Source organism: Anas acuta, chromosome 2 (assembly GCF_963932015.1).
Source record: "Anas acuta chromosome 2, bAnaAcu1.1, whole genome shotgun sequence".
NCBI classification, from domain to species: domain Eukaryota; kingdom Metazoa; phylum Chordata; class Aves; order Anseriformes; family Anatidae; genus Anas; species Anas acuta.
This window is the reverse complement of record NC_088980.1, coordinates 51,655,979-51,683,967: the sequence shown is the minus strand read 5'-3', so window position 1 is coordinate 51,683,967 and position 27,989 is coordinate 51,655,979. Positions and strand designations below refer to the sequence as shown.

The window sequence follows — 27,989 nt, the reverse complement described above, 5'->3', positions numbered from 1 at the left end:
ATTATTTTTATAGGTATCTTGGAGAACAGTGTTATTTTGGATCTCAGTTTGGAGTCCTACATTGTTGGGATAAAGCCACAAATTATAGAATTTGTGCTAAAATTAAGTCCACTAGGTACTTGTGGTAGAGTTTAGCATTATGCAACACTTCAAGACAGTTCTTGAGTTTGAAGGTGGCAGGGGGGATAGAGAGAAAACTTCTAATGATATGTATACAATAATTCAGTAACTGTGTAATTTAATGTGCAAAAATAGGTAGTATTGCAAGAACAGAACCAAAAAATCTATTTCCTGCATTAAGGAGAAAGTAAGGGCTTGGGACTTGATCAAGAGATACTGAAATTGTGCTGAGGGAAGTAGGAGGGTTCAAGGGATAAGACTCACAAAGAGGAAATAAGCTGTTTGTCTTGGGTAGGAACGTGAAAAGATGAGGAGAAGCTAGCTTGAAATAAGAGATTATTGAGATCATGAAGCCTTAAAGGCACTGTTTTATTTTCTCACGTTTCTAAGTGCATAGGAGGTTTGGAAAGTAGTAAGGGGAAGAACAGTGTTCAGATTCTTCTTGTCTCAGAACAAAGCTACAGGTTTACTCAGATCTGAGCAGACAGATCTAACCTGGGAGTTATACTACCCCCATACTCTGAGCTGGGTTAAATGCCTCCAGAGGTCACTTCTAAGAAAATTTGTCTGTGATTCTATCGTGATTTAATATTTCTTTTGAGCAGAATGAGTTTATATACAATCAAATCATCCATTTTGTAGCAGTTTGGTTTTCGCCCTGTTTCAGGTATATATCAAAACGGAAGATAAGGGCTCATTTAATTGATTCTAATCTTGGTTAAAGCTAAGAAGGGTAATCTACCTTCATCCATTTTTGGAGCTAGTAACAGTATGGCTACAGGTAAGTTAGATCAGGTGGTTGATCAAATACAGAGACACTTTTTCTGACTGTTCTTGTGGCCATGTGCATAGAAGAGCTAAGTGGGAAGGGGTAGAACCTTCTCTATCAGCAGAAGTCTTAAAGCAGACTGAATTAGGCCAACTGTTGAATAACACTCCAAAAGATTAAAATCTGTTTAAAGAAAAGAACAGAGTGGTATAGGTGAGGAGAGACCAGTATAGTATCACCTCTCAAACAGAAAATCTGATAAATGCTTCATGGATTCCAGAAGGAATCCTGACAGCTCTTCTGCTGTGGTGGACTGCACTAGCCTGGCGAGCAGAGGAGCTCTGATTGTGTGTGTAGGGGGAAAAAAACAAACCAGAAATTTTGGCTGTCTTGCTGAGTTGTTGCTGCTTGTTGTCCAGGACTCCCATCAAATTGGAACGTGAAGGACGCCTATTTTTTTTTTCTCTGGGCCACAGAGGTAACTAGAGTGTTGGAAATCTCTGGCTTAGCCTGGGATTTGACAGTACAGAAAGGGCTAAGCAATTATTTGTGCGTGTGTAAAACCCTGAATTGGATGAGGAATGCCTCAGCTACCCCAAAAGTAACCAACTTACAAAGGAAAAAAGACACAAAGTATTTGTCAATTGATCATCTTTTATCTTAACAACTGCCATGATCATTTTGGAAAAGGATGAGTTGGATGTCAAAATGTGTCAAACAGAAAAAGCGGTTATAACTTAAAAATAAGTAAATAATAATAACAAAAATTAGGGTGTGAACAGGTAGTAAGTAAAAATGATAGCTTTGAGATGTGACAAGATTCACTAGATGCATCATCCTTTTGTATTAAAGATGCACGAACTCCAGATGCTATTGAGATTTGAAGTCTTGGTGAAGAATGGAGATTGAAAACAGGGATGGAATTTAATACAAAAGGTTAAAAGCTTTTGTTTTAATCTTAAATTTGAAAAGGCAGTGGTGTTATAGAAATACAAGTTTGAGGGGATAGGTGGATTTGAATTGTTACGTGCTTGGAAAAAAAATAATTCAGCAATAAAGAAAATTATGGAATACTTTCACCGTTTGGCTACCAGTAGTAGACTTCCTCCTATTTATTTTTAAATGAAAGCTTTTTTCCCCTTAATCTGCTTGAAGTTCCTCAAGTGTATAGAGGTCAGATTTTTCTCTAATCCTGAGACAACAAAATCACTGTCCTGGTCTTATGGGTGGATAGATGCTTTTAATTATATAACAGGATATCAAGCTCTTCTGTTCAAAAACCAAAACGCCCTGGGGTGGATTAGAGCGAAACATTTTCCAGCCTGGTTTGGAGTATTATAGTCATGTGCTACTCATGTAAAGATAATGCCTACTTAGAAAGAAAAGTAATAGCACGCAAGAAAAGACACTGCTAAGCCTTGATGTCTCAGTATTAAGACATGCAAGTGAGGAAAAAAAAATCTTCAGATGTTTTTCTTTCCTGTAAATTTTAATCCATAGCAAGAATTTTCATGCTCCTTTGTGTATCTGTATGATGCTTGCTAAATCTTAGGCCCTATTGTGAAAAATCAAGGGTGAACTAAGAGTTTTTGAAGGAAAATTATTCTCTGCCAAGTGTTGCCCTTTATTATTCAAGCACATCAGTTGTACCTAAGCCTCATGGATGTCACCACACTTAACTGCTAATTCTGAGACAGTTTGGGTGAGTTTTCTAAACATATAATGATACACTTGAGAAAATGTGACTAGAACCCAGACATTAATCTTTATTTTCTCTTTGTTACAGGCATCGCTTTCACAGACTTACCGGTAAGATAAGTGCATTTTCAAACAGCTTTCCTCTATGTATTATAAACAGATGTTTAAACGTGACTCACATTTACTTTGTGCTTCTTGGAAATCCAATGATAACCCTCTTACCCAGTTTAATACGAGATACTGCTCATCATATCAGTGATTTATTAATCGAAGCAAAAAGCTTTTTCGTTTTTACACCAAGCTTCACAGGGGTTTTCCTATTCGGGTTTTCAATGTTTGAACAGTTCTAGTGGAACTTTACCAGGAAATTGTAGATACAATTAGTTACTACATCCTTAGTTTGACAGATGCAGACCCTACATAAAAAATCAACCTTCATTAAACCACCAGCATTGGTTATATGTGTGCAGCTCTGTTAGATGCCCAGAGGCTGGCTACTTAGGTAGCCAGTGGTCAGTGTAATTCTTTCAAAAATCTTTTTATATGCTGTTCACTCCATAAAATCAAACATATCAAAGCATTTTTTTCTTCAAGAAAGCTGCAGATACTTGAAGACTTCTCTCTTTTTGGTCATTTTAATTGTACCTTCACTGTGTTCCCTGTGCTACAGGTGCAGGTGTGGTACTGCACTTACTTTGCTTTTTCTCATCCACTTTGTTTCTGGTCTAATCTGGTTAGGGCACAGCGTGTGGACACAATTCCATCTGGCCAGATACTGTTAGCTACGACCACAGGGAGTGGGGACAGATATTAAGGAAAAATGAAGCCAGTAACCCGGGGTGCAGTGTTGAGTGCTACAAGTAGGAAGCTGCTGCCACTTGCCTGTATCTGTGTGATGCCAGCAGGGGTCCTTGCTAGCCTGTGGTACCAACACAAGAGATCTCTGACATCTCAATCTGAAGCAAAAAGCTGGACCCCTCCTCATTAGAAGTGATTGTTTTCATCTCATTAAAAGATTTGAGACTCGTGCTTTGTTGCTTAGTGTAGACTAGATAACACTATAAGCAAGATTTATTTAAGGGAGGAAAAAAAAAAAAAAGACCAGGGTGGAGAGGAGGCAAGATAGGCTTTGGCACAGGGTTTCACGGGGTTTCAGCGTTCCAGTGACCTGCATGTTGATGTGTCAACATCATGATAAGTCTTCCTCACAGCTGTCACTTATTTAGTATGCAGTTCTGTAGATCAGCATATTGTCATACCATACTACCATTGACTACAGTGTAAATATGATGCAGGTATATTAAAAAATAAATTAAAAAAAAAAAAAGATTGCATTGCCATTTCTGAGACGCTAGTTGCATTTAAGAAAGTTACTTTAATCTCAACAGGCAGGTTTTACTTTTCTTATATTTGGCATATTTCAAATTTGCATTGAGACCTAATCTCTAAGCAGAAAATAAAACTGAGACAACAATAAATGCTTTAAAGTCTTTTTGTAGATACAAGTCCAGGAATTCACGAGAACTTCAATGCACTGTTACAGTTCTTTTTAGGCGCTACACTTGGACTTTGAGGCTAATGAGTTCTCTATCCTGTCAGTTCTTACCACTAAAATTCAGCGATGTTTTAAGTATTTCACCCCAAAAGGAAAATGGCCCACTTTGTAAGTTTAATTTTTGTTCTCTTTTTAAAAGAAACTTTAATCCTGGTCTTAAAAAAAAAAAAATCATTTAAAAATTGGTATTGAATATTTTGTAAAACTTAAACCAAAAGTTGTAAACGTTAGCACAGCTTAAAAAGTGCATATTCTGACTAGAAGGAGAATCACTAAGGCTTTCTTATTTCAAAATAAAAAAATTGTGACCACTGGAATAAAATTAATCAGTCATTGTATTGCTGGATTGGTAGAAGTTGCTTTAACTACTGGACAGATGATCCAGAGGTATTTGCTTTTTCACACTACTAGCACTGGGGATATTAGTACAGAGTTGAAAAAAAATATGGGGAATTCAGTGTAAGAGGAAAGAACTAATTAAAAATTTTCTTGCAGCCAAACTTGTACCCTACAGTAGGGCTTCAGACACCAGGAGAAGTTGTGGATGCTAATTTTGGACAACACCCATTTGTATTTGATATTGAAGACTATATGCGAGAATGGAGAACCAAAATTCAAGCACAGATTGACAGATTTCCAATAGGAGATCGGGAAGGAGAATGGCAAACAATGATTCAGAAGTAAGACTTCAAATATTGTTCATTTTTTTAAAAAACAAACAAACAAAAAAAAAACAAAACACAGTTTATCTAATTCATAGGTCTTTAAGATATACCTGTTTTCTTACACAAAAAAAATCACAGATAATATTAAAAAGTAGTACAGAGTTTTTCTGACATAGCAGGCTTGATAAGTATGTATGAAATTGAGCAGGAAGAGATGATCCTCAGGGCAGATATCTGTGTTATTACTTAAGAATTTATAAAAAGTATAAATCTTCTATTCTGATTTCATCTATCCAATTTAGGTTGGTTTGTTTAGAAAAATTGCCACAGTCATAATGGTTGGTTCTGGAAATTTCCATTTGCATTCAGTTTCGGCACGCCAGGTTAGCTTGTGGCTTGTTAGCATATCACATGGAGAACTGATGGCCGTGGCTTCACGTTGTTTATTTCTTAGTGAAAACAAAAATTCACTTCAGAATGTGCAGAAACTGTGCCTCAATGTATGCAATGAGCAATTAAGAAACTTCATTAGCAGGTAGGATTTTAATTGACTCAATTTTGGTTCATAAATAATCGTATTAAAACGTATCATAAAAAAATGTCGCTTTTGTATTGTTTGAAGATACTGGCTCTTAACTGAAGCTTCTGAATTTCAAATGCAATTCTTCAATTCAGTCACTTTTTCTTAGGAGGGATTCATGTTCAAGAGGTTCTCAGTTGCTTACCTGTATTTAATAAGTGTTTCTGCTTTTTGTTTATTTTTAGAATGGTGTCATCTTACTTAGTTCACCATGGATACTGTGCAACAGCAGAGGCATTCGCCAGGTCCACAGACCAGACTGTGCTAGAAGAATTAGCTTCCATTAAAAATAGACAAAGTAAGGCTGGAAAGCACGTTACATTTTTTTTCCCCCCTCTCCCTTAATCAGATATTGCATAAAACTGTCTCTTAAGCTTCCTTGTAGAATTTTGTTTCAGCACTATTTCGTAGTACTGTTCTTTGCTTTCATTTTAAGCTACACTTTTATGAACAGCTGGTTAAGATGAACTTCTGCACTAATACTTTTGGAATTTGTTTGATGTAGTAGGATGTGATAAATTACCTGTTGTCCTTCTCTTGAATGGAAAATTGTGATCTGTCTTAAGCAAATGTGTGTGATGTCTGTATAGTAGTGTTTGTGACTGACCATTAGCTCTCACAAACAAGAATTAAAAAAAAAGGTGACAAAAGTTTAGACTTTTATCTCAACTATGAAAAGGGGTAGATGTTAGAGAATGCTTGATAAGTTAGAGCAAATTTTGATTTTTTTCCAGTTCATGGTTGTGAGGGGGAAGAGGACACGGAGAACTAACAGTATACTGTTCACTTCTAACTTGCTGTAGCTGGGCTGTTTGGCAGCCTGATTAAGACAGTGCCTTCCCCCATTCATTTAGATTCCTGCTGTATGAACACAAGCATTTGTGTTCAACGGTTGTCTGCATGACACACCACATGGGGAAACTGCTCTGGTGGAAAAATAGCCTGGTTGTTGGGCTGTTTTTTCATTTGGATCAATTTCTCTGTTGGTGGATAGAGCTGTGAGACTGTTTGAGGCTTGCGCTAGCTTACAGCAACAGAAGCATTAACTAAAGCTGCTGGGACTGTTGTGGAAAGGTTTAGTCAACTGTAACCTGACTTAAAGCATGCCTTGTAGGTAAGGGAGACGAAATTTTATGTTTCTTGCTCAAAGTCGAACCTCTGGGAGTGGGAGGTGATTTGAATTTTCTTGGGTGACAATAGTTTGGTATGTGCTTATGATAAAGCTATGAAAATGAGAAATAAATCACAAAAGTGTCTGCAGTCTTAATCTAGCTCTAAACGAGCAATCTGAGTACAAAATAGTTATATGCTGGAAATAAAAGTATTTACTGAGTACTTGTTTGAATACCTGTAGGAGGAGTGCAATTCTTCGATTTCCCTATTGAGCATTTTAAGGAAGCATGATTTTTCTTTACGCTATTTTTTTCTAATAGAAAAAAAAACACTTAATGATTGCAGTGTCTTTTAATAATTTACATGTATTAATCCGTAAGCTGTCCTTTTAACTGTTGTTTTTGGTGAACAGAAATTCAGAAACTGGTTTTGGCAGGGTGAATGGAGAACCCATTGAAACAACATAACAGCTGTATCCAAGTTTACTAGAAGAAAATCCTAATCTCTTATTTGTTTTTTGGTGAACAGGAATTCAGAAATTGGTTTTAGCAGGAAGAATGGGAGAAGCCATTGAAACAACACAACAGTTGTATCCAAGTTTACTAGAAAGAAATCCTAATCTCTTATTTGCATTAAAGTGAGTCTTCAAATTATACAGATGTGTGTTTATAGATGACACAAGTACCTTCTGAGACTAGACAGTTATTTAAAGTTTTCACAAAAACAGTTAAGCAGCATTTTTTAGAAAATTTGTGTAGTTTTTTTCTTTATGCTGTACTTATTTGCTACATGTTTAACCAGGTTTTGTCATCAAGGTCCTGTTTTGCAGCATAATTCACATCTTGCTGTAGACTTGTCCTCTAGAACTAAGTTTTATATTTTTTGGAGTGAGTTTGAATCAGTTTCTCCTACGTAAAAATTAATGTTAACTGATGAATATTCAAGAAAGCTAAAAGTCTTGTGGAATAAGTTGGTCTGTTCCTTCAGATGGCTGACTGACGTTAAAGACCAGTTTAAAATGAGTTGGTCCACTCCTTGTCACTTTATTTGAAACCTGTGGAAATTTGGTAATCCCAAAGACTTCTTGTAGCTTCCCAGGCATGCAATTTTCACCTTCCGGCACTTGCCACCTGCACCGATCCTACAGAATTTTCTATCATGTCATAATGTTTGAGTATGGGGAAAAAAAAATCTGTTCCTTCTATAAAACCAAAATGCTATGATTTTTATGGTTAATTAATTTACTTGAAATGTATTTCAAGTCTGTCACACTCAAGTGCTGAACAGAATTCACCTGATAGTGCTGCAAACTTACCACAGAATTCATAAAATGGGAACGTTTTGGTGTAAGACCTCACTCTATAATATTAAGTGTATGTTTCTTTTTCTCAATCTGTCTTGCTAAATTCTGCCTGTTCTATTAAGACTATCCAAGCCTAAAACAGTAGCGGTAGTTGTGAGCTTCATCAGAGTTCATAGTAAAACCTCCTCATTTAAAATAAAATTGACAAAGAGCAACCGCCTCTAAAGGGAAGGTTTGTATGTGATCTTGCTTTTTAAACTGTTCTCCAGTGCAAATGTTTCATGTTAAAAGTTACCATTTAATCCTTACTGTTCCAGGCAGTGAAAGTATGTGCTCATTTACTTTGAGAGGAATGATTGGCATGACAACACAACTATGTATCCTTCTCAAGAAATAAACTTGCCCCTGCCAATAAAACAGAACAGTTAAAACAAAAAAAAAAATACAGTTTAGTTCTCTGAACTTTGAGGACTTATTGCCAGAGTTTATCCTCAAAGGATAATATTCCTGTTCTCCTCCCTCACAAATTCTGTAGTTTTGTATTTTGGATGCATACTCCAAGCTTATTGATGATTGGGATAGTGACACCCAGCATTTCCTTGAGTCAGACTGTATATTTAACGCTAAAATCACTGGTCAACTGAAATGTGTTAATTGTTTTGTTGGCTTAACTTCTTTGTCTTTTGTTTAGGGTGCGCCAGTTTATAGAGATGGTGAATGGTACAGACAGTGAAGTGCGGTGTCTGGGAGGCCACAGTCCAAAATCTCAAGATAGTTACCCTGTTAGCCCACGATCATTTAGTAGTCCTAGCATGAGCCCTAGCCATGGAATGAACATTCACAATTTGGCAACAGGCAAAGGGAGCAGCACACACTTCTCTGGTAAGTTGATGTGGAGGACACTTCACACATTTCAAGCTTTTTCTATAATTTTGAGAAGATTTTTTCTATAAATTTGAGAATTTTCAGGAGAAGTTACGAGTATCAAACCTGCAGATAGTTTGTTTTAGTTGGGTTGAGACTGAACACTTTGCATTGAACAATAGTTTTAACAATTAGGGTATCTTATTTTCAGCTGGGGAAATGGAAAGCACATATATAAATGTGCAGTAGGAAATAAGAAAGGAAATAAGAAACAGTAGGAAATAAGAGAAACTGAGTGGTCAAGTTAGGTTAAAAAACAAAAACACAGAAGAGATACTTTCTTCTGGCAGCTGAATTTCACTCTGAGTAGCTGAAAAGGTTCTGAGAGTCTGGACTGGTGGTAAAGCTTCAGTGGGAAACCCTGCGTGTTTAGAGCTGCCCCATGCCTGTGGAGAGATCCCAGTAACTTCCCAAACACGGAGAGGAGATTGGGTATGTTAAAATAGTACTTGAAGGTGGTGTCATCTTAGAACTCAAGACTCTTTTGGTAGCAGGTGGAAGCCATCAACTTTCAGTCCTGTTTCGTTCTTAAATCCAAACCGGAGCAGACTGGGGGCTTTTCTTTCTTCCTCTTGGTAGGTTTGAGTAGGAAGCCAGTGTTGCACAGCCACCAGAATACCAGCTGCTGCTGAATGTGTGGTGTTATGCTCAGACTTTGAGTTATTTCTTGGAGTGCTTCTTGGGATGTGTTGTAGAAAGTACCTCTGGCTTTCTTACTTTGAAAACAGAGGCGATATTTAATAAGCAAGTTGATGAATGGTATTATTAGCATTGAGATTTGGAATTCCCCAAATGGCAGAAAGTGGCATGTGTTTGTGGTTGTTTTTATTTTGTTTAGTTTTGTTTTGGTTTTGTCTGTTTGTTTTTTTTTAAATAATAAACCCTTCCTGTGACCTGCTTCTATGTTAGAAGATACTAGGGAGCTCTTGATTCTGGGCTTGACGGAGCTGCCAATTACATGTTTGCTTCAAATAGTAGTTTCTTGATTATATTTTAGAAGGGTCAGAAGAGATTTTAGCCAGACATCAGAATTTCACAGCATGGTGTAATTTTATTTAGCAAAGCACAATATTAGCAATTAAAATAATTATATGGGGGAAGGAGGGAGGTTGTATTTGAGTAGCAATATGTGAAACATTTTCAACACTGAATTTTACTGTGTATTTATCAAGAGAATTATGCAGTAAGGAATTATAAAGATGCATGTCTGCTTCCATTCTTAATGATTAAGTGGCCTAGAGGAGATACTTCACATCTTTCAGAAGTAATCTTTCCGTTCTAAAAACTGATTCTATGTTGATTTATTTTTATATTTTAGTGGTGTATATGCAAAACCAAAAACCCTTTTATTTTATGTGTTGGTATTTGTTAAATAATGCACTGTTAAATAATGCACTGCAGAAGCCTTGAAGTTTCAGGTCCCTGAAGCATGGAAGCTAACTATTTAGGATTGCTTGCTTGACAAATGAAGTATTTAGCGACCATGAACAATTAAGCCATGCTGATTTCACTTGTGTAATTAGGTACTTACAAATAAGTTCGTCGATGATTTCAATTATAAAAATTTCTTTTCAGGGTTTGAAAGTAGTTGCAGTAATGGAGTAATATCAAATAAAGCGCATCAATCGTACTGTCACAGTAAACATACAACCACCAGCTTGAATGTACCAGAGCTCAACAACATAAATGTGTCAAGATCGCAGCAGGTTAACAGCTATTCCAGGTGAATAAACCTAAATGCTTCTAACTTACGTTAAGGTTTACATTGTCCACATGCTTTTAGTACAGAGAAGAGTTTTCAGAGGAGTTTGAGGATGTGATGGAGGTAACAAACTACAGTTGGATAGTGATGGCTGGGGAGGGGAGGAAGCGAGAGCAACAATTTCCTTTTTAGCTTTACAATTTACATTTGCGTCAGTAATCACCTCTGCCAAACAGCTTGGCAGAGTCCAGGCAACTTTGGGATTTTTCACAAGATGAGGACAGTTCCTTTGCTGCGGAGCTGCCTGGTTAAAAGAAACATTTCTTGGTTTCTTCAGGGGAAGCTGAATACTTTTTGGTTGTATTGGAGGTGGTTTTTAAACTTTAATATTAAATCTTTTTGCTCTCATGAAAGGTTTTAGGTTGTCCGTGGCAAAATAAAACAGGCTTTAGAATGGGAATAGAATAGGATGTAACTGTCAGGAAACGTCAGCCCCCAAAGCCACACTGGCACTTTCTAAAAGTGCCGTTGTGACCCGCTGTGAGCAAAGTGTGTTGTGGAGTTTCATGCTCTCAGTGGGCCTCTGAATCTTCTTTCAGTGTTGTGATGTTCTTGATATTTGCTTTGAATTTTTCTTCCTTTTCCCTGACATTCCATTGAGAGATTGAGGTTTCTTTGGAGAGAAATATTTACCTAAATATGGTATTCTCAAAGTAGGGTTTATATTTAGTTAACTGTGTGTTAAAAAAATAAAATAAAATTGGAGGAGGGGGGCATGAAATAGAGAAAAATGCATTGAGAAAATACACTACCTCTTTGTATGTACAGGTACGTAAACAAGAGCTTCTTGCTGTGTATTTAGAAAGTGCTTACTGCTGGTGTAATGGTGGACACATTCCATTTTTCAGCATCTGAAAAAGTTGTTTTTACTAAATGCTAATGTTAGCTGGGAGAACCTTAAAAATTCCCTGCTGCTTTGGTCTACCTTGGTAATATTTAAAAGCAGTGTTTCAGTGGGCGAGATAAGGATGTTTTGTGGTGAAGTTGTGAAGAAGATAACCTCAAGTTCTTTAACACGAGTCCAATTTTTGTTCATTCTTCTCATTTCAGCAATGATGTAGACATGGAAACAGATCACTACTCCAATGGGGTTGCTGAGACTTCATCCAATGGCTTCCTAAATGGTAGTTCTAAACATGATCACGAAATGGAAGAATGTGACACAGAAATGGGTCTGCAGTGATATTTCTTACATTTTTATTAAGTGATGGCAACAAGGTTATGTTTTTACTTGCAATGCTTCCCAACTTGAAAATTAAGGATATTAGCTCAAACCTTAATTTTTGTTGTTGTTGTTCTGCTGTTATGATATGTAAATCTTAAAACTGCTGATTTAGGTGGTCTGATATCAGTGTGAGAACAGGGGAAAGTGATAGTAACTCGCGGATATTTGAACTAGTATCAATTTTTAAGGAAATACCTTTCAGAATAAGTACTCTGCTTGTGCAGAGTGCCTGGGCTAGGGCTGGCAGGTGGCTTCTCCCGCTTTCAGTCCTCTCAGCACTCATGGCTCTCGATGGCATCTTTGGAGTCAACAGTAAGAGGAGAAATTGCAGAGCACTTACACAGGGTACAAAGAATGGTGATGATGCTAGTACTAAGTACTCAGGAAAAGAGCTATATTTGGAAACTGGGATGTAACCAAAAAAAAAAAATTCCACCACCATAATATGATCTAAAAAGTAACTGTTTTACTTAGCCTACTTTATGTTCACTCCTAGCTGCTGCTGTTAGTGATGAGTGGGTACGTGAGTACCCTCTGAGTGGCTGTACAAGTTAAAAAGAGAGCGTTTACTCTGCCAGTACAGCACTGACTGTCCCTGCCCAGTAGTGCTGAAGGCAGCCACATCGCTTCAGTGAGAGCACGGGCTGGAGGCTGGGCAGCGGGTGTTATTCCTGCATGCATCTGGAGAAATGGGAGCATCCAGCCCAACCTTTCTGCATTTGCAGAACCGTGCTCTCAAGCCATCGATTTAAACAGACATCAGTTAATGCGGAGCTTTAAGTGAAATACAAAACGCAGGACATTGCTGGTTCATGTGGCTTTGCTGGTAAATACTGCGCAACTGTTGCAGAGCAAATCTAATTCTGTTTCAGCCCTGAAGGGGGGGATACTCAAACTGCCAGGCTGTTTCGCTGCATTATGCTCTGAAACTGGGTAACAACAAGGCCTCGTTTCTCTGACAGAAAAAACAAAACGCTTCTTTACTCTCTTGCAGCCTTGACCACAGAGGCTTGCTGTGACAGACGTGAAGCAGCTGCACAGGGAGCAGAGAGGGGTGGTTTTTGTCTTTTTGTGTGCTTTATTTTTTGACGTAAAGGGGTTTTTCTGCCTTTGGAAAGTGATGCCCTAGATTGGGCTGCAGCTAGCAACAAGCACCGCTGCTTGAAGACTTGCAGGTGCTTCACCTTGTGTAAAAAGGAATGTGGCTCCTCAAACCACATTGTTTATGGCATCAGATTGAGAATTTTGTTCTGCTTTTTGAAATACTTATACATTTTCCTTAGTGCTGTGTATGTTATATAAAGTAGGCACAACATTTTGTTTCAAAGCTCAGTTCTGTTGATGAAAAATGGCAAAGAATGGATAAATTATTTTTTTACAGGTATCTCTACTTGTAAATTTAAGAAAGGCAGAATTTTCAGAGAAGCTAAAGGTTAATTTACTATTCAAAAACTGCATGAATACCTATTAAAATCGGTAGTACTTGGGAATATTATACCAAATGGTAAAGAAGGTGATAGCAATGTTCCATTTCATTACAAAAGAAGCCCAAGATGTTCAAATCATAAAGCTAGTATGTTGTACAAGGACTGTGTACCTTCTAAACAGCAGTGTCTGTCATGGGAGCTAGGGGTTTAGTTCTTCTTATTCTAATTTACTGGTTCAGGGTTTGGCCTATCTTTAGAAGTCCAATGACAAAGAATTTAAAAGGTAGCTAGAATGTGGGGGCTCTTTTATTTATTTTCAGTAAAATCTGGTTTATAGTCCCAGTTAGTTTAATACAATTTGTTGTAAAAAAAAAGCAGTATGTGTGGGTGGCTTTTGCCATCAAGTAAATCTTCCAAGTTACTATTAATTAAGGAGCAGTTTAACAGGGTGCAGCACAGGAGTGCAGTCTGCCAAGATCTGTGGCCCTACATGCTTTCCCCCTGAGAAGGCAGATGGTTTTAAAGTGAAATCAGTGCACCTAGATCCCTAGCTTGCTTCTTGTCTCTTTATTAGTGGTGATGATGACGATATCGTTTTTGCAGAAGTAGATTCAAGTCAGTTAAGGCGTCAACTGTGCGGTGGCAGCCAAGCAGCTATCGAAAGAATGATCCATTTTGGAAGAGAATTGCAAGCGATGAGTGAGCAGCTAAGAAGAGAATGTGGCAAAAACACAGCAAATAAGAAAATGCTCAAGGTATGCTTAATCCTGAAATTGTGGTGTTAAGGTGAACAACCATGCTGCCCGGTGGAAACTTTTCATGGTGGAAACTTTTCACAGCATGCTGAGTAACAGTATTATTTTGCTTCTCTCAGACAAAAATCACAGAAGTTTAAGCATTCCAGTCAGCGGTGGGTAGCACCATCTTGTCTGTGTAGCGCATTCATGGGGGAAAATAACTTCATGCTGTAATAATATTCAGAGCAGAGCTGAATTTGGCACATCCCTTTTCTCTTATTTCTGACCATGAGCTTGGCTACTGGAATCAAAGTACAGCTTTCAGCGGGAATTGGTGCAGGTGCCAGAAATGTGTGCTCTGTTTAGTACGCTCAGTGTGTATAATTAGTTTACCTTGATTTGAGGCTACCCTGGAAAATGATTCCCTTACCAAAGACTGACTGCCTACAATTTCCAGTCTGTTTTTTTCTTGCCATTTACTAAAACACCGATTTTATCTTTCCAAATAATTTTGTTGGGAAAAGCACCACTTGTTTAAAACAACTTCTGTTAGATTTTTTTATCCCTTTGTACTGATGAAGGATTTTTAGGTAAAAATCTGTCTTATAAAAAACTGTCTTCTCACTTTGGAGTCACGAGTCAAAATGTGTTAAGAAAATGGTCCTAGTAGAATATAGCTGTGATGCAATAATGATTTTTTTAAATTATCTTTCCACAGGATGCTTTTAGTTTACTTGCATATTCGGATCCTTGGAGCAGCCCTGTTGGAAATCAGCTTGACCCGATACAAAGAGAACCTGTGTGCTCTGTGCTTAATAGTGCAATACTAGGTAAGGCCTTGTGGTTTGCACGTTTGGTACCCCTGTGCCTTTTGTTGAAGAACGGCAGCGCTGCTGCTCACCCTGCGTCATGTGCTGGGCTGCGGGCTGAGGGACCAGTGAGGGGTGGCAGTGCCATCATGCTCTGCTGGCAGAACAGAGTTTTGGGGGGTGTTAGTGCAACAAATATAATACCTGTCTGGTTGTTTCCAAGCAAAAATGTTTTTTTTTTAACATTAGGGCTAGGTGGGGAATTTCAAAATGTCACTTTATTCCTGTTTTGTATTACTGTAAGGATAAGCTTTGCATGTAAATACAGGAATTTTGTTTTCAGTACATGAAAAATCATGAAAACTAATGAGGTATTTCAACTGCCATTGTGAATCCTCTTTCAGAGACTCACAATCTGCCAAAGCAACCGCCGCTTGCCCTCGCCATGGGACAAGCCTCACAGTGTCTAGGATTGATGGCCCGATCAGGAATTGGATCCTGCGCGTTTGCCACAGTGGAAGATTACCTACACTAGCTATGCATTTGAAGATCTGAAAGGTGTTGTGGCATATTCGACGTGGAAAGTAGACCAGCTCTGCTGACTGGAATTTGGGATTTTAATTATGTACTAAGGACAAGTCTGTCGCTTTATGTTGCTTCCTAGTTTACAGCATGATGCAAATGATTTCTAACTTAGTGTTAGGAGAAAATTTCCATCTTTAAACCTCTTAGGCGACTAAGAGTGGAAAATATCACTGATAACGTCAGCCATCCAAATTGACAATTACAAATCCTCTAAACGATTGTCCAAAACAAACCAAAAATCCTGCTACCTTGTGGTGGGACGGAAGGATAGCAAACGTGGATGTGTTAGCATATGGGTGAGACAAACGTCAAGCAGGATGACTTGCCAACCTCCACCCCCATTGTTACATAGTTCAATCAATGTAATTTGCAAAATGCATAAACACCTGATGGTTTGGATATATAGTGTTGATGGGAAGAAATGATATTTTTTAATGTGTACTGTAAAACTTGAATTACTCAGGAGCTGAGTGAATATGTTTGTTGCTACTTACAATCCCAACCTGTTGATCTTAGTAGTTTTTTTTGTTTTAACATGGTCTTTTCAACTTTGTTTCCTTGTTTAACTACAGACAGCTTCTGTTGTGTAGACTCACCAGTTTAACTGTTGTATTATAACAGTATTACATGTCAACACAGTGTGGTTATGACCTATTTATATAAAAACCAAATATTTAGTCAATTTACAGTCTTAATTTAATCTTTGTACACCTTGCATTTTTAAAAGTGCTTAAATAGTACTATATTGCAATAAAATGTAGTGATATCATAATTAACCAGCCATTAAAAACTTACTTCTACATACGAGGTAGCATGGCCGTGTATGCTACACTTTCTTTGAGCTGTTTATCGTAGACCAGTGCTTCTAACATGGCCTGATTTGAGCAGGGTGCTTCAGGGGTCAACCCTGTGCTCCTACTGCACTGCATCAGCATACTGTAGCAGCTGAACTGCTGACAGTTAAAAGCTGTGTTCTTACCATGAAGCAAGCACAGCCAGCAGTTGGAGGGGTTTAAGAAAGGCAGCATCCAGAAGGGTAAGTACAAAGTCATTCATCTTTATTCTCTCACGAAATGGAGTCCAGCTCTAGCAGCCCCTGAAGGTCACCCTGTCCCTGCTGTGACCCAGCGCTTCGTTAGCTGCCCCCATAAGTTCTGAAAGGGGGAGGTAAAGAACACTGGGCAATGGGGACATAGCTCGGTAAAGATCAGTACCTGCTGAAAGAGCAGTGGTGATGGAGAAGGGGGCAGAAAAACAACAGCTGTTACATATGTACAGGTGGTGAAAATCTTTAGCCCTAGTCCTTGATGGCATGTCTTCATGCTGTACTTTACATCTTCCTTGAAATCCAGTGTTTCTTAAACTTGGTTGCTTTTTGCTTTTTTTCTAGCCCTTAAAACAAAAACAAAACAGGCTGTAAGCCGTTTCCATGTCCAGCTCTGTAACCAGCAGCGATGTATTAATTACTGCAACATTTGAAGCTTACGACAGAACTGAGGGGAAAGCTGATAATGCTTTTACTTTCAAAGCACAAGTGAAAAACACTGATGACTAAGAACTGCTACTTGAGTCTAATGTTTTCCTCTGATCTTTATGATCACAGAATGGAAGGGCCCTTAAAGACTACCCCGTTCCAACCCCCGCCACACCAGCTTGCCCAATGCCCCATCCAGCCTGGCCTTAAGCACCTCCAGGGGTAGGGCATTCACAGCTGCTCTGGGCAGCCTGTGCCAGGGCCTCACCACCCTCACAGTGAAGGATTTCTTCCTAACATCTGATCTAGATCTTCCCTCTTTTAGTTTAAAGCTATTAGCCTTTGTCCTATCCCTACAATGTGATATCAAACCATGATTGCCACGGAAGCAAGTTCTATGACTGACGGGCAAGGTGTGCTGGAATTGATGTGTGTCCAAGTCTGTCCCCATTCATTTAGGTAATGTCCATTTTTTTTTTTATAGGGATGAAGGGGCACTACTGCCTTCTGCTCTCACTAAGATCTTAATCTGAAATGACTTCAGCAGCTCAAGCTATAAACCCCCAAGCAAGAATTAGTAAAATTATCCAATTCAACAAGTAACTGTAGCTCTAACCCTGAGACTGCTGCTTACTGTATGAAAAAGGAGCTAATGCTTGTCCTACAGGCTCTCTCCAGCGAAGCATTCATTAGCACTCAGGCTGTACCATCCTGCTCCCCTGCCTTACTATCACTTTCTTCTCATAAGAAGGTAGGAAGCTACAGCCCTGTAACATGCAAAAGCTTATTTAAATTTAGAAAAAAACAGTTCAAGCAATATCTGCATAAAGTAGTACCACCTTCAATTTTTTTGGATACTTACCCCAAGATTTGTCCACAAACTGAACTGCAGCTTTTTTAACTGGATCTTTCTTGTTTGCAAGGGAAAAAAATTCATTTGCTGAAATGGAGATGAGCATCAATTACTAGGTTTAACGCAGACAAACCTCGATGCAAACCTAAGGAAAACTGCATACCACTTGTGCGGTTGGTGCCTGGGCCGTAGAGATGGCTGTACACGAAGTCTTTGGCTGTTTGTTGGTGGAGCCCTGTTAAGCTCTGATCTTTTAAGTGCATAGCTGTGTAGTTTCCTTTTGACCTATTCAAAGAAAGATTTAAATCATTGTAGCATAGTTACTGAACCCAGAACACTCACCCTTTAGTCAGTATTTTGCTACTTGAGCACAGCAGCTGTCTGCACAGGCTTCTGATGATCAGCCAAGCTTTGCAGCAATATTAAAAATAATAATAATAATAAATGGACTGCAAGTCTCAAACTGGTCCTGCCAGAAGCTCCTGCAACTTTCCGCTACAGAATGAAATCCAGCAATTAAGTCCCCAGCAAGTGGATGTGAGGCAGAACACAGCAAAACCTCTACTGGTGTGCGGATGATGGCCTGGATAGCTCACACCAGGTGAGAAAGGAAAGACAGGATTCTTCTCAAAATTCCAGTTTGGGGTGGTATTGCCCAGTGGAATCAAGAAAGCTTACCTGTGCACACACACACACTAATTCTACCTATGCACATGTTTGTACGTATACAGCAAGAAGTGAACAAGATAAAAAAAATAATAAAGCCCAAGATGTTTTTTAGAAGTTCAGCTCTGCCTCTGTTATTGATTGTGTACCTTTGCTAAGTGTTAAAGTTATTTTCATTTGCCAGTAGCTGCAAATAAATTCAGAGCTGATCATTACATGCCTAAATACAGCACTTAAAAAAATCCATGCATGGTATTATCCATAGCCACAATTAAAGAAAAGCCAGTACCCATGTACAGCAGCAGGGTAAAGGTACTTACCTGGAAGCCACGCCACAAGGTCTGCTGTTAGGGTATATTTTTACAAGTACAGCAGCATAACAGGGGCAATTTAAGCACATAAATTTGCTTCTGTGAGAGAGTGAGCAGGAGCAACACAACCAAGTGCCAAACCTCTGCCGTGACTGGGGGAAGCAGTGCCACCACACCGAGACAGAAGCCCCACACCTTCCGCTTTGGCGTACCTGGCACCCCTGGCTTTGTCCTGCTTCGCCTGTTTGAGCACACGGCCTTCGCTCTGCTTCTCAGACTTACTGCCAGGCTGCTTGTCTAGAGAAAATTTATTAGACACAACAAAAAAAAATCCAGAACATTATGAATCAAGATCAGTAAATGGAAGACAAGCAGGAAAGAAACAACAACCCAACTGAGAAACAAGCTAACTCCAACAAGTGTTTTTCCAGACCCTCTGGCTAGTGAAAGCTAGTTAAGTGTGTTACAGGGAAGAGAAGGGGAACCATCCTGAAGCAGCCATCTGCCTTTGCTGTTCCTTGGCATCAACAACAACAAAAGGGACAAAAATTCAGTGCAACACAACAGCTAAGCATTGCTCGCAAAGAGCTTCATTCTCTACTAAACGCGTACCATAGACACTGAGCTCATCTGTTATACGCCAACTATTTGTCTTAAACAAAAAATAAGTAACAACAGTTATACCGGCTATCTACATCATGATGAGAGAATCATTATTAAAAGAACATTCTACAACTTATTTTTGTGTAGTATAAAAGGGTCTTTATAGCCCCCTCTGAAGAGGGCTAGAAAGTAGCATTCGGGAGTACCCTGGTGTCTGATTTTCTAGTTGAGGGTTTGAAAAATGTTTGATTTTTACAAGTGTCATCAACTATAGAAAGTATCAAGGCAACTAAGAGCTCTATCTAAATAGCTTCTATAACTTAAATGAATGCTAAAAATTACCATCTTTCTGGCCATCCTTGCTTGTTTCTGTTTGAACACCTGCCTGCTGCCCACACTAAAGACCTCAGATCTTTTACCACTCTACATCAAAAAACGTTTGTAAGTGGGCTCTGTCATCAAGATGAAGCACGACCACCACCAACCCCGCTCTCTTTCTTTGGCAGCAGCCCAGGGGCACCTCAGCATACCTCGCTCAGCTGCAGCGGGCTTCTCCGGTCTGCGGAGGGAGGGAGGGAGGAGGGAAGGAAGGAGAAAGGCTGTCAGCGCCCAGCAGAGGGCCCGGGGGAAGGCACCGTGGGTGACCCCCCGCCCGCCCCCAGCCTCACCGTCCTGCGGCCAGCTCCTGCAGCAGCGCCTCGGGCAGCAGCTTCCTCCTCTGCGGGCACACGGCCGTTACCGGCGGTTAGCAGCCGTTAACGGCCGGGCTGCGGGTGTGAGGGATGGGATGGGATGGAGGGGGGGGGGGGGGCGCAGCGTTACCTTCTGCTCCACGAACAGCTCCTGCCGCCGCCGCCGCTTCTCCTTCAGCAGCTCCCGGTGCCTGCGAGAGGGGCCGGGCCGTCAGGAAGGGGAAGGGGACGGGGAAAGAGAGGGAAGGGGGGAGCGGGGCGAGGGCCGGCCCTACCTGCGCGCCGCCTCCCCGGCCAGCTGCCGCTCGCTCTCGGCCGCCGCCGCCGCCGCGCCGAAGGACAGCTCCTCGGGGGCATCCTCGCCATCGGAGGCCGCCGGGGAGGGCACCGCCGCCGCCACCTCCTCCTCCTCTTCCTTCTCCTTCTCCTCCTCCTGCCGCCGCCTCACCATGGCCGCACGCGGCTGCCCAGCCCCGCCTCGGAAGCGCCGCTGCCTTCCGCCGCCTGGCCGCGCCCCCTCAGCGCCCAACGGCCGCCCCCTCACGACTAACGGCCGCCCCTTCCCGCCCAACGGCCGCCCCTCAGCGCCCAACGGCCGCCCCCTCACGACTAACGGCCGCCCCTTCCCGCCCAACGGCCGCCCCTCAGCGCCCAACGGCCGCCCCCTCACAACTAACGGCCGCCCCCTCACAACTAACGGCCGTCCCTCAGAGCCCAACGGCCGCCCCTCAGAGCCCTCCCCCGGCCATACCCCAGCACAGAGGGAGGCTGCGGGCAGGTGCCGCCTTTATTGTGGAGCCTTCGTCCCCCCTCACGCATACACACACACACATACACACACACACACAGACGCCCCCCGGCCCCCCTCAGGCGATGATCTCGCTGTGGTGCCGGGCCAGCGCCGGCGGCAGCGTGGTCCCGCAGGGGCCCGAGAAGTGGAACCTGCAAGGGAGAAGCTGGTGTTAAAGGGCAGGCTGCCTTCTCGCATATCAGGGAAAAAATAAAATAAAAGGAGGGTTTTGTCTTCTTTTTTTAACAGTCCAGCCTTACCTGAACTTGTCTGTAGCGGGAGTGGCTTCCATGTTGAACTCCGCAACCGGCACTCCTCGGGCGGACACCTGAGGGGCGAACATGGCAGCAGGGTACACCACTGAGGAAGTTCCCACCTGCAGGGGCATCAAAAAGCCATGAGCAAGCCCTAAAGCACACAAGAGCCCTACAGAAATGAGGTGAAAGATGTACAGTTAGTGCCACTGCACGTTTAGCTACCTGACGTGGTACAGGAATCAAAACTCATTTGGTTTTTGACCCAAAGAAGCCTGTTTGCTTTTCTGGATTCACGTTTGTTTGTTTTCTCCTCATTTACAGCTCAAATGCCCCAAATGGCAGACTACTTTCTGGAACGCAAAACAAAGCGTCCCCTCTAGCACTTGAGATTATTTGGTGAGTGGCATGCAATATTCCAAGCAAATGTTTCAGTCAGTGATGCAAAACGTACGTGGCGTGTAAAAAAAAAGAAAAAAAAGAAAAAACAAAGCAGCACTACCATCTTACAACACTTTGTAATTTTTTTAAAAAAGAAAACTGATCATCAAAATAATTTTGGGGGGCTTACAGCTCCCCTGGGGAAGCACAAAGGCATCTCCCGTACCCAGGAAGCGCCACCCTTGGACTTAGCCCCCCCGCTGGTAACCTCCTAGGCTATGAAACCCACACCCACCACCAAGCAGAGGTCGCACATGTCCAGTTCCTTCTCAACCTCCGTGAGGACGTCAGGATCCAGCGTTTCACCGAACCACACAACGTGGGGACGAAGGAGGCCGTTGCAGCCGTCTTCCTCACACCTGTTTAAAAATCACAGAGGTACGGCGTGATGTTTCTGATGTGGGCATTTCAACCTGCACAGCGGCAGAATGGTTTTCATTCTCGTTTGGACACATCTGCCTTAGTTTCTTACTGCAATTCTCCTACTACTCGCAACCAAGCCCATGACTTCAGGTGTGTTCTGCCCTCAGTGCTCAAGAACACAAACAAGCAATCCCTTTGGCATCACAGTAACCTTCCAGCACCCACTCCTATTGTCTGGGGTCTTCCTGACGTTAGGTTTAGATTTAGACTCAGTCTCTGGGCAAAGACCCGTGTCTCTTTATCTCGCAGAATGAATTCGTGTCCTTCCAGAATGACACAAACAGTACTTTGAGATGCATCACGTATGAAGAATCAATAGCAAAAAATAAAGTCATCAATACATACTGAGGAAGCTGTTCAACTGGAATTGAAGCATCTTCTACATCTGGATCTGGAGCCCTGAGATTACAAAATTGAAATATTTATTCAATCACACAAAGGGAGTGCACTTCATAAATTACTAAAAACTTGGTATTCTCTAAGGCACACTCTCTAATCAAGGAATCTGCAACTTCAGTCAACTTAAACATCTCCTACCACCCTAGCCTACCACACACAGGGCAGGCAGACTTCTATGCAGAATTATCCCAGAGCTGCAACCGGCTTCTCAAAGTCTGACAAGAGCACAACAACTATTTGTGAAGCTATCTAAAGATACGGTGAAATGCAAAGGGACTAAAACTTGACACCTATGCCTGTCATCCCCTCCCTCCTTTTTTTTTTTTTATTTTTTATTTTTTTAAGTTCAACAGTGAAAGAAAAAGGATGCAGGAGCCCACAGGACTGTTCCGCAACTTAAGAAGAAACCCTGGGAACTGATTTTCCTTCCTTTTTGTTTCACACATCTGCATTTCAAGACCTGTAATCCTAAGAATCTCACTGATGCGTAGAAGCACAAGAGCTACTAGGTGCTCAAGAGACGCAGAAGAGGACAATCTTGTTATATGCTACAGCAATGACAGCCTGATGTAAGGAATGAGCGCATGATTTGAAATATGGGAAGACAAAGAGGATGGGAGCGAAGAGCTGTTCTCAAAGCGTGCAGCAGCCTAACCAGGAAGCACAGGAAGCCTGCAAGGCAGGTAGGTGTATTACCCTTTCCCCGCCAGTGCTGGGCATATCGGGCTCTTGTAATTCGCAGTCACGTTTCCACAGTTGGTGCAGCGAGTTTTAAATAAACTTCCTGAAACACAGAAAAAGGAAACATCAGGGATCACACAAGTGCTCTGAAGCGTGGCTGTACAAGCAAGTGGCGATGTTTATCCCCGGTGGCCTTTGTTTGGCTTGTGGGTAACCCACACACGACCAGGACCAGGTGTTGCAACCCAGCAGCCTTCTGACTGAGGCACTGTCTGCACAGCGCACGCACACGTGTTTGGTTTGCAGCCCAGGACAGCCGAGTCGCAGTTTTTGAGAGGAAAATCATTCCTTAAAATATTACCAAAGGAGTTGATTTCTGCTTACTGTTTTTTCCCTTAAAAGAGAAACATTGTCCATAATAATAATAGTAATAACATGCTGGTTAACGCCACTTTTTTTTTTTATGCAAACTCCCCAAACCCAAATGGTATACCTGTAAACTTTTGTAGCATTAGTAACAAGTGCTGTGGAGCTTCTTTTTGTAAAGAATAAGAATAATCAAAATGTAACTATACCCCAGGATCTATCATTGGACCCACAACTGTAAATAAACAAACTGCGTCATGCTCCTCTGTCACTTCCAGTCCCCTCCTCCTCGGGAAGGCGAAGCACAGGCAGGAAGGACAGGACGGGACAGGACAGAGGGCAAGCGGCAGGCAGCACAGAGGGCAGAGCGCCAGGGCTGTCAGCACAGCTCTTGCCCAGAGGCCTTTTATTTGTGACACCACTGCCACCACGCAGCTGAAGCCCTCGATAGACTCTTTTCCCCCTCTGAAGCAGGATCAGCCAGGTTTCACTCTCCGCATGCATTCAGGTGGATGTAAGGCAAACCTGAGTAGGTGGGAGGGGAGAACCAGTTCCGTGTGGGTCAGAACCCATTAAAAAGGCTGATGACAACTAGAGGGGGGTATGAAGAGCCCAAAACAACTTTCAAAAGAGAACAGGGTGATACCACAAATAAACCAATAACCACTAGCATGCAGTTAAGACAAGTTTCATTTCTCCCAGCAGTCATCCCGCTCCTTCTCCCCAAAGTTTTCCTGTCTCGTGGCAGGCAGGTGAGCTGATCCTTACCATGAATTTCAAGGAGGTGCTTGGAGCCTGCCTTCCTGTGTAGCTCGTCGATGTTCTGAGTAATGACCACCACGCTCCTTCCTTGTTTGCTCAGCCGCTTTTCACACTCGGCGATGGCAATGTGCGCGGGGTTGGGGTGCTTGCTCAGCATCACCTCCCGGCGGTAATGGTAAAACTCCCACACACGGGAAGGGTTGCGTGCAAAAGCGCCCGGAGTGGCCAGTTCCTGAGAGAGATGCAACACGTTGCTCCGATAAGGAAGGTGCGAGAGAGCCCCACACCCAGATGGAGGCTGGCAGCGTCCTGCCAGCTCGGCTGTTCCCTGCAGAGCTGGACAGGCACAGACTACTCATAACCAGATGCAGTGACCGGAATAAAGGTCATGAGCCACGTCCCACCAGGACCACGAGCCAAGGTATCTTACTGAGAGAGAAGGTAACTTGAATTGGACATCACATAGGGCCTGACACGGTACACTGGGACCTCGTTCTGTGCTGCCCCCCAAATCCCAAGGTTAGTACGGGACAAAGGATGATGAGATGTTTCTCCACGCACCATGTGGGGCGTTCAGAACTCATTCACACAGCAGCCGTACAACTCAGCACTGTGTGAATGCACCTCCTGTGCTAGCAATTTCTTTTCTGCTTTAGTGTAAATGTAGCACAAGCCAAATTACAAGCCTAACATCAGTTTAATGTGCTTGTAAAATCTAAAGCTACCAGTAAAAGAAAAGTAGTTGGTATCTTTGGTACTGCCCTTTATTATTTTGGTAGAAGTTTCTTAAGATTTTAAATTAGGAAGGGCCCCATGAGGCAGCAAAACACTGAGGTGTCCAAACAAGAGCAAACAGCTAAGCTGCAAGGCGGCAAGAAAATAAGGACAGTAGAAGGACCCAGAGCTGTCTGCAAAAACTTCATTTTTCCCAAATGGCTGATAAACCAAACCACGGAAAAACACTTCTAGCTTCTTCTGACTCTTCACACTCACATGGAAAAACTGATGGAAAAACACAGCAGTGCATATGCGTGCCGAGAGTACATACCTGTGCTTGCCACTTTCTCCAGAAACCTCCAGCTCCTCTGAAGGTGGGAACTCCGCTCTCGGCACTAACACCAGCTCCTGTAATGATGGCTATGTGCTTTGCTTTGGCAAAGACTTCTCGAAAATCAGCCATATCTGGACATGGGGGAGAAGGATGAACAGCTGCTCAGACACTTAAATGTTTACAAAAGAGGCCATACAGACAGTGGTGGCAACAAGCATCCAGAAATGGCTTCTGCATGCACCTGCCAGGACTTCAATTTCCAAATACCATTTTTTTCTGAGTTTCTGTACATTGGATTTTGACAGGCATTTCTTGGAGGGCCTCAAAAATATGGGAGCAAACCCAGTAGGGCAACATGTATCAAACCAGGGATACACTGAGTGTTGGAAAGAGGGAAGCCTTAAAATGAAGCCTTCAAAATCGAGGTGACCTAATTCCCAGCTCAGGTCGGATCACCTCACTCCACCCAGGAGGATGTTCACCTCCTTGGCCACCAGGGCTCCTCAGCAGCTCCTGGTCTCCTCCGTGTCCACCAGGACCCTCAGGACCTTTTCTGCAAAGCTGCTCTCCAGCAGGTCAGCCCCAACCTGCCCTGGTGTGTGGAGTTACTTCAAGTTAAGGCGTGTCTTCAGGTTTAAAAATATATACAGTAATTATTTTTTTTTTTTTTACTACTAGACTAAACAAGGTTTCTGAGGTTACCCAACACCCTGCCCCTGAGCTGCTGCCCATGCTCGAGGCCCTCCATAATTCCTGTCCAAAGAAACGAGGGCTGAGTTTTATTGCCCATTAGGGGTATGAAAAGGAAACGCAATAAAGCAGCATACATTTGTGGGCCTAAGTTATAAATATTAAACATAAATAAGTCAAAGGCAAGGCGCTGAGTGCAGCTACGCGAGGGGGGTGCAGCTGTACAGTCTGTAGGCACAGGAGGTAAACCTTGGAAACCCAAAACCAAATCAGCTCCACACTCATTTTGAATTAACTGCAGGCTTTGTCTATGACATGAGACTTTCTAGAGTTTTAAATCAAGCTTCTGCTTGATTGTGATCTGTCTGGGAGACCGAGGCAAACAAACACGAGTCTTACTTGAGCTAGGCCGAGCCATTTCCAAGCAAAGCTTCTGTTTCTTTGCAGAAGGAGGCTTAAGAGCGCAGGACACCGGGGAGACCAACCTTCTGCTGGCTACCTGGAAGAGACTCATCGGTGTCACCTCCGGGGGCTTCACCTGCGAAGAAACAGCGGCAACACGAGCAGATCACTCAGGGAATCCTCCGTGAAGCGCAGGGCACAAGCGCTACTCGGCTTATTATTTTCTTAGGAGGCTCAGCAGCTCCGCTGCTCGCCCCTCCTGCCTGTAGGGCTACCGCAGCAGCGACCCCAAAAGCCCCGAGGGGCTGAGCCGGGCGGCTCAGCGCTGCCTCCGGCTCCCCCTGGGGCAGCTCCGTGCCACCGCAGGGCGCTCACCGTCCCCGGCTCCTCACGGTCGCAGCCTGCCTCGCTTCATCAGGCGGCAGCAAAGCCCCGGTACCCCCGGTACCCCCAGTCCCGGAGGCGCTGGGCCCGGCCCCGGCCCCGCCGTGCGGCCCCGCACGTCCCCGGCCCGCCCCGCCCCGCTCCGCCTCCAGCCCCGGGCGGGGAAGGGAAGGGAAGGGGCGGCCCCGCGCCGGCTTGGATTTGGGGTGAGGAGAGCTGGATTTAGCTCGGTTTGCCACGGAACGAGGCACAGCGGCTGCTTGCACCCAGCCTCGCTCGCCCTTCCGCAGCAGCTTCACAGCCCGTCAGTGCCTGGCAACCCACCTGAGGTTTCAGGCGGTACTATGAGGCTGTGCTCCCAGCTATATGGTTTGAATTTTGGGGTATGCCCGTGTTGGACCCGATGATTCTCGTGGGTCCCTTCCAGCTCGGGACGTTCTGTGATTCTATTCCCCTGTGAGTTTTGTGCCATCAGCAGCTCAGGGTTTCCTAAAACAGCCCCAGACCCGAGGAAGCCCTCCACAAGTACCACCAGGCTGCAGAAGTGGCCAGGGAGCAGCTTCGGCCTCTGCCCAGCCTGTATGGGACTGGAAACGCTGCTGGAGGGGAAGGGGGACACCAGCATGGGGCAGGCAGCGGGTGAGGATGGGGCAGGTTGCTCCAGCTGGATCACACCTCACCTTTCCTCCTCTACATGTATGCTGCTCCATGGCACTGCTTCTCACTGGTGTGCCAGCATTTTATGCTCTGCCTTTGGCTGCAGATACAAAAGGAGCCTTTTGTGGGGGAGTCTTGGGGACATTAGAAGCAGCAGCTGAAGGCCCTGCTTGTGCTCGCTGGAGGGAGCCAGCTGTTCCCTGAGAGCTCCGTCTGAATCTGCATAAAGGACTGTAAGCTTGGGAAAAAAGCTCATCAATTCAGAAAACAAGATGGAAGGCCACTGATCTAACTTAGCGTTGCAATTATCCTGCTGATTAAAATTACACAATTTCATTTGGAGTAGCCAAACCGCTGGGCTGACAGGTTTGTGCTGGCAGCTCAGGCGAATGGCAGACTGGCACTGTCAGTTGCTGTTTGGCATTATGATGGGGTTTGGTTTGTTGTTTTTTTTTTTTTTTTAACTTCAGGTCTTAGAATGGCTTGCACATCCTGCTTATTAAGCAGTGTGTTTTAGATGCTGGTTAAGACAGTGTTTAGAAACAATGAAAAGCAATTTGCAGTTGGACGCTCCCCATGGCATTCTTCCACTGGTTACAAAGTTCAGGGCAGCAAGCTGCTCCCCTGACCCGAGGAACAGAAAACCTGCTTCTGTTTAGCAGCCCAGTCAGAGAAGCACATCAACCAGAAGGCCTGCCTGCATTTTCACATTATGTCCCAGCACTCATTAGGCACTTTTCTTCCAATTTATAAATTAACCTCGGGCAGGACGTGTTAATGTGCCAGCTTCGCAAAAAGTAAACGTCATGATAGCACAG

General features: G+C 42.9%; 3 protein-coding genes across 5 annotated transcripts in view; 1 reads left to right on the top strand and 2 right to left on the bottom strand.

Moving 5' to 3' along the window:
* Nucleotides 1-16,079, top strand: part of RANBP9 (RAN binding protein 9) — a 38,580-nt gene extending 22,501 nt beyond the window's left edge. Inside the window, exons 5-14 of one of the 3 annotated variants that reach the window (XM_068674761.1) lie at nucleotides 2,676-2,698; nucleotides 4,638-4,822; nucleotides 5,573-5,685; nucleotides 7,029-7,137; nucleotides 8,495-8,685; nucleotides 10,303-10,450; nucleotides 11,540-11,613; nucleotides 13,745-13,896; nucleotides 14,597-14,708; nucleotides 15,092-16,079. In XM_068674761.1, the coding sequence (XP_068530862.1) occupies nucleotides 2,676-2,698; nucleotides 4,638-4,822; nucleotides 5,573-5,685; nucleotides 7,029-7,137; nucleotides 8,495-8,685; nucleotides 10,303-10,450; nucleotides 11,540-11,613; nucleotides 13,745-13,896; nucleotides 14,597-14,708; nucleotides 15,092-15,222 (1,238 nt within the window). In that variant the 3' untranslated portion in view covers nucleotides 15,223-16,079. Of the gene's footprint in view, nucleotides 1-2,675; nucleotides 2,699-4,637; nucleotides 4,823-5,572; nucleotides 5,686-7,028; nucleotides 7,138-8,494; nucleotides 8,686-10,302; nucleotides 10,451-11,539; nucleotides 11,708-13,744; nucleotides 13,897-14,596; nucleotides 14,709-15,091 lie in introns of those variants that run through there. The other 2 variants (XM_068674760.1, XM_068674762.1) reach the window with 2 other exon arrangements.
* A 229-nt stretch (nucleotides 16,080-16,308) lies between these two features.
* On the bottom strand, nucleotides 16,309-20,437 carry NOL7 (nucleolar protein 7). The gene is made up of 8 exons (XM_068674764.1): nucleotides 20,147-20,437; nucleotides 20,002-20,062; nucleotides 19,848-19,897; nucleotides 19,710-19,738; nucleotides 18,789-18,873; nucleotides 17,763-17,884; nucleotides 17,609-17,686; nucleotides 16,309-16,664 (listed from the first exon to the last, which is right to left on the bottom strand). Exons 1-8 carry the CDS (start codon nucleotides 20,320-20,322, stop codon nucleotides 16,603-16,605), a joined length of 663 nt encoding a protein of 220 aa, XP_068530865.1. The 5' UTR covers nucleotides 20,323-20,437; the 3' UTR covers nucleotides 16,309-16,602.
* A 203-nt stretch (nucleotides 20,438-20,640) lies between these two features.
* On the bottom strand, nucleotides 20,641-26,668 carry SIRT5 (sirtuin 5). Its single transcript, XM_068674763.1, has 9 exons — nucleotides 26,506-26,668; nucleotides 26,128-26,266; nucleotides 25,036-25,169; nucleotides 23,994-24,219; nucleotides 22,875-22,962; nucleotides 22,125-22,178; nucleotides 21,592-21,715; nucleotides 20,922-21,037; nucleotides 20,641-20,813 (listed from the first exon to the last, which is right to left on the bottom strand). The coding sequence occupies exons 2-9, from the start codon at nucleotides 26,240-26,242 to the stop codon at nucleotides 20,738-20,740; spliced, it is 933 nt and encodes a 310-aa protein (XP_068530864.1). The 5' UTR covers nucleotides 26,243-26,266; nucleotides 26,506-26,668; the 3' UTR covers nucleotides 20,641-20,737.
* Between the last annotated feature and the right edge of the window lie 1,321 nt (nucleotides 26,669-27,989).